General features: G+C 33.8%; 1 protein-coding gene across 1 annotated transcript; it reads left to right on the top strand.

Annotated features, from left to right (window-relative positions):
• Window positions 1-1,901: 1,901 nt before the first annotated feature.
• Window positions 1,902-4,109, top strand: LOC120118746 (probable alkaline/neutral invertase F). The gene is made up of 4 exons (XM_039138739.1): window positions 1,902-2,327; window positions 2,494-2,925; window positions 3,057-3,615; window positions 3,795-4,109. Exons 1-4 carry the CDS (start codon window positions 1,941-1,943, stop codon window positions 4,088-4,090), a joined length of 1,674 nt encoding a protein of 557 aa, XP_038994670.1. The 5' UTR covers window positions 1,902-1,940; the 3' UTR covers window positions 4,091-4,109.
• The last annotated feature ends 1,891 nt before the right edge of the window (window positions 4,110-6,000 follow it).

Genomic DNA, 6,000 nt, shown 5'->3' on the forward strand with positions numbered 1-6,000 from the left:
AAACATATTTTTAATAGAAAATATATAGAATAAATCTAAAATAAATGAATTTTTTTAATGAGAATGATTATCCCTCCCTACTCATTCTTTCCTCTGTCCATCCTTAAGTAAAACACTATTAAATCTATACGTTTTTATCTTATCCTATTTCTATAAAACTCTGCTAAATATATAAGTTTTTATCTTATGTTATGTTATTTAAATGGGTGTTATTTTTGTAAAAAAAATAAATCACCCAATTATAGTTAAAAATCATTTTGATCACCGATGTTTTAATTTGATCAAACAGACCACCCAACTATTTAAATGGTTCAATCAATTTTTAAATCTTTTATATATATTTTTTCGATTAAGCAGTAATAATATATTTTAACTTAGAAAAAAATATTCTTTTATTAATTTGAATATATATTAATAAAAATATATGTTTTCTAAATTAATAAAATAATAAAAAACATATTTTTATTTAAAATAAAATATAAAAGAATAAATATTTTTAAGTGAAGATAAAAATAAAATATTTTTTATATTAAATTAATAATAAAATATTTAAATGTATTTTAAATTAAGATATTTGAAAAATATATATTTAAGTGATTACAAAGATAAAATATATATTTTTATATTAAAAATAAAATAAAATATATTTTTATATTAAAATAAAAATAAAATATATTTAATAATTTAAAATAATAAAATATATTTAACAAATTAAAACAGAAATAAAATATATTTTTTAAATATAATACAGGCAAAATATTATTAATTTTAAGGAAAACATTTATACTAAAATATAAAATATACATAATTTGTTGTCCAAAATAAACCAAAAAAGATGGTTTGACAGCTACATTCCATCCAAAGGGCATGGGATCAAATCCCCTCCCCTTCCCCTCTTCACATCAGCGTGAATTATTGTGTAATTATACCAAATGATTTAACTGCCAGGTGATTTCATCGAACCATTTAAATAACTGAGTGGTCTAATTGATCAAATAAAAATATTGGTGGTCAAAATGATTTTCTATCATAGTTGACTGATCACCCGTGTAGTTTACCCTAAAATTGGACAACCAAAGCCCCGGGGACATTTCGCGCGCGCTTTCACCGGCTATTGCCGGTATACCCAATCCCATCCCAATTCTTTATGTTCTCACAAAAGCCAAAGACAGAGAAAGACACGGTAGTCGTACGGTTGTTATTATTAGTGCAATACAATTTTCTATTTTTTGGGTTCTCAAATAGTATTTTCCTTCCCTCTCTATAAATATCATCGCTTCACACTTTTCTTTCCTTTTTCTTCTCTTTTTTGTTTTCTTTTTCCAACCATTTTCCGGCCAAATATTCAGTCATTCTTCTCTCTTGGGACCTGCCTGAGATTTCACTTTTCCCGCATATTTGCTTCCTTAAGTGTTTGTTTTTCTTTCCTTTTAATTATGTGAAGCTCTGGGTGTTTTGATTTGTTTCTTTGATGTTTTGCCCAATCCGTTTTTTAATTGGCTTGATTTGTGATGTTTCTTTTACCATACACTTTTTGGTTCTTCTTGCCATGCATCTTAATCTGTTTTTCTTCAATTCCCCCCCTCTAGTCAAGTATAATTCAGTAAATTTTGTAATGTGCATTTCCAAATCCTTATTTGTTGTTGATGATGATTGGGAGTAAATGTTTTGTTTATTAAATTTTGTTTTGTTTTCTGCACTGTAACAAAGAGGCAGATGATGGCTAAATGTATAATAATGCAAGCCTTTTATTTCATCAGCTTTATAAATGGAGTCCTGTTATTCATGTTTCCATATAAGCATGTTTCTTTGTTATTAGATCATTGTTGTCATCTAAAGTATCTGAGAATCTAATGCTTTTCATCTTTCCTTTTTCTGAGCAGTGAAATATCTTGTTCTAAAGCTTGAGAATCTTATTTTTGAGCAATTTGGACAAAGAAATGGATGGGACTAAACATATAGGAATCAGAAATGTGAGCTCCGTTTGCTCACTTACTGAATTGGATGATCATGATCTCTCACGCCTCCTTGAAAGGCCGAGGCTTTACATAGAGAGGCAAAGATCATTTGATGAAAGGTCTCTCAGTGAACTCCCCATGATTCTTACAAGAGGGAGTTATGACAATTATGACAGCATGCACTCTCCCGGTGGGAGGTCAGGCATTGATACTCCAGCTTCTTGGGGTGGAAACTCCTTCGATCCGCACCCCATCGTGGCCGAAGCGTGGGAGGCTCTCAGGAGGTCTTTGGTGTATTTCAGAGGCCAACCTGTTGGTACCATTGCCGCATACGATCATGCTTCAGAGGAAGTTTTGAACTATGATCAGGTAAAGTTCTCATCAGACAGTAATATTGAAATCCTTATTGCATATGTATAAAATCAAGGAGAATTTGAAATATTTGTAATTATTTTTAATGCTTAAAATCTATTACAATCTGGTGAGCTATGATAGTGAAAAATTATCGGATAGTCTGCTTGTTGTTTTGTTTCAGGTTTTTGTAAGAGATTTTGTACCCAGTGCTTTGGCTTTTCTGATGAATGGAGAGCCTGAGATAGTTAAGAACTTCCTCTTGAAGACTCTACAACTTCAAGGGTGGGAGAAAAAAATAGATAGATTCAAGCTAGGAGAAGGTGTAATGCCAGCTAGCTTTAAAGTTCTTCACGACCCTGTACGTAAACTGGACACAATTGTTGCAGATTTTGGAGAGAGTGCCATTGGAAGAGTTGCTCCAGTTGACTCTGGATTCTGGTGGATCATTCTGCTCCGTGCATATACAAAATCGACCGGGGATTTGTCTCTAGCTGAGAGACCCGAGTGTCAGAAAGGGATAAGGCTTATACTTATGCTGTGTCTAGCAGAAGGTTTCGATACATTCCCGACACTGCTCTGTGCCGATGGATGCTCTATGATCGATCGAAGAATGGTAACCAAACCTGCTACTTGTAATCTTTCTCTCTATTTGTTCATTGGTTCCCTTGCCAATCTTGTAGTTAATTTTAATGTGAGATATGCAAAGCATTTGAGAATTAAAAGTATCAAACACTTATTTTACAGGATGTTTATGGTTATCCTATTGAAATTCAAGCCCTTTTCTATATGGCTTTGCGGTGTGCATTAGTGATGCTGAAGCATGATGGCGAAGGAAAAGACTGCATTGAACGAATTGAGAAGCGTTTGCATGCCTTGAATTATCACATGCGTAGTTACTTTTGGCTCGACTTTCAGCAATTAAATGATATTTACAGATATAAAACTGAGGAGTATTCTCATACTGCAGTAAATAAGTTTAATGTCATCCCTGATTCTATCCCTGATTGGATATTTGATTTTATGCCGATGCGCGGTGGATACTTCATCGGGAATGTCAGTCCTGCAAGGATGGATTTCCGATGGTTTTGTTTAGGCAACTGTATAGCAATTCTATCTTCTCTTGCGACGCCTGAGCAATCAATGGCTATTATGGATCTTATTGAAGCCCGGTGGGACGAGCTTGTTGGAGAAATGCCTTTGAAGATAGCTTATCCTGCAATTGAAAGTCATGAATGGCGAATTATCACCGGTTGCGATCCAAAGAACACGAGATGGAGTTATCACAATGGAGGATCTTGGCCAGGTATGACTTTACTTCTCTAATCTGGAAAGGGCCATCTTTGTCTTAACATTTACTGTGATGTATAACAGTCATGAACTTGATTGATCATTTTATTTGCATAACTAGGTATGCTGTAATATTCAATTCTAATGATCCTTCTTTTTTCTTCATCTTGCAATTTTCCGCTATTTGGTATGCAGTGCTTCTGTGGTTGCTAACGGCTGCTTGCATCAAAACCGGAAGGCCGCAAATCGCAAGACAGGCGATTGATCTTGCCGAGACACGTTTGTTGAAAGACGGATGGCCGGAATATTACGACGGAAAACTCGGGAGATTCATCGGTAAACAAGCAAGGAAGTATCAAACATGGTCAATAGCTGGATATTTGGTGGCGAAAATGATGCTAGAAGATCCATCACACTTGGGGATGATATCTTTGGAAGAGGACAAACAAAGGAAGCCATTGATAAAGAGATCATCTTCGTGGAATTGCTAAGCACTCGAACTAACAACAAAAGCACCACGAATGTTAATGTTGATACTCATATCAAGATGTTATTTGATTTATTTAATTACATTAGTTTTTTAAAAAAAGATTAATAACATAGACATCATAACATTTTGAAATTATTCAATCAAAATATATGATCATTTATAATTTACAGCATCAATTACGTGACATGAAGAGCTCTAAAATACCAACTGAACGTTCTCATTTTTTTGGGATAAAGTTTTGACCATGGTATAGATTCATTAAATCAAAATATAATGACGTTTTGTACCAAAACGGAAAAATCAAATATGACATTTGCAAGGTTATGATCTGTAATTTTTTTTGGGTTAAGGGCATAATAAGGTCTACTTTTATATTAAAAAAAAAACCTCTCTGGCATGGAACATTCAATCAGACCAATATTTAATATGCAATTAATTCAAAGGTTCATTTGTCCCTTAAATATATTTTTCCCGTTTTGCTCCATAAACTATTTTTAGAACGTTTTACTTTCTAAATTATAAAAATTTGTTTAAACACACTTCAGACAATTTATTAATGATCATCAGTGACGTTCAGGGACGAAATGATTAAGATGGGTTGTTCTAACACATATTTTTTTTGGGTATAATAGCATTTTAGGTTTTTTTTAATTTAATATTAGTTAAATAAGGCTTTTATTCTTTCTAATTTTTAGATATAAATACTTAATAGATTTTTACTCTTTTGATATAAAAGAATTTTGTCCCCTCAACATTTGATTCTAACTCTATCTCTGGTAATGATAACCTCGTAAAAAGGCTATATTATGTGTCTTTTCACTTAGGTTATTGATTGTCTTAAGACTCATTTAGGTTCATATTGATGCATTTAGGATCATATCATTGCATGTGGTAGAGCTATTATGTTGCAGCATCTTATTTTGTCAACTGGTGCTGCTTAATGGGGAAGGTTGTGCTTGGTTGTTAATGTGCAGGTGATTGAAAGCAAAGGAGAGCAAGGAGATTCGTTGTAGCATTTTGGATTGATGAAGTAGTGGAAAATGTTGTAGCAGTCTGGACGACATTCATGGAAGCAGAAAATGACAAAAGAGATGAAGATATTTTTTTTGAAGGGCCAACTGTTTATCCCACACGTGGTCCCCTTCTACAAACTGTCGTATGAGGACCACAATCATCATTACACACCCCTTCACGTCAAGGGGCTGATACCTGGGTACAAAGGGAATTTGGTACAAAACCCTAGGTCATTCCCCTAGTATAAATAGAAAAGGATACCCTAGAATTAAAGGAGAGTCTTTTAGGAAAAGGGTGAGGTAAGCAATAATGAAAGGAGACTACCAAAGCTTCCGTTTTTCTTTCTCTTTTCATATTCTTCGTTGTGTCCTCCATACCCAAGCTTCAAGGGGTAGCAAGCTAGGCCTTTGAGAGAAGCTAGGTTGCTAAGGTGGTTCACGGTGGCCCAAGGGAGCTCACGGCAGCGCGCTCGTTAGGAGTTTGCTCTATCCTTGTGCTTTCATTTCATTTTTAATTTGTGGGTTGTTATGGAACAAATTATTTCTTAAATTATTTGTACCCCACCATGAGCTAACCTTATTTGGTGTGGGTTAACTATGGATGATTAAGTTTTGTTTAATGAATGGTTGATGTTTTTATGTTAATATTTTCTTTGCTCATTGTATTTATTTACTTAGGATTGTAAGAGATTACGAGAATAACCATTTCTTGAATTTGATGCTTAGTATCGAAAGAGCTAAGTGAGATCAACGTGAGCAATGAGGCTTAACTGGTATCTAGGTCCTAATTCAACTTAGAGTTAAAGATATGATTTCAACGACTAAGAGGGGTAGTACTTAATCAATAGGAATTTGCTGCAGTTCACGCTAAAAGGTGTTGTCATAGCATTTTTCTCTA

This window comes from Hibiscus syriacus, unplaced genomic scaffold (assembly GCF_006381635.1).
Source record: "Hibiscus syriacus cultivar Baekdansim isolate YM2019G1 unplaced genomic scaffold, ASM638163v2 tig00110328_pilon, whole genome shotgun sequence".
Lineage (NCBI taxonomy): Eukaryota > Viridiplantae > Streptophyta > Magnoliopsida > Malvales > Malvaceae > Hibiscus > Hibiscus syriacus.

Bases quoted from the DNA above. Each gene is read 5' to 3' on its own strand.
- LOC120118746 (XM_039138739.1), top strand. From the start codon at position 1,941: ATGGATGGGACTAAACATATAGGAATCAGAAATGTGAGCTCCGTTTGC. The intron at 2,926-3,056 runs GTAACCAAACCT...CTTATTTTACAG, and splicing joins CTATGATCGATCGAAGAATG to GATGTTTATGGTTATCCTAT. The intron at 3,616-3,794 runs GTATGACTTTAC...TTTGGTATGCAG, and splicing joins CAATGGAGGATCTTGGCCAG to TGCTTCTGTGGTTGCTAACG.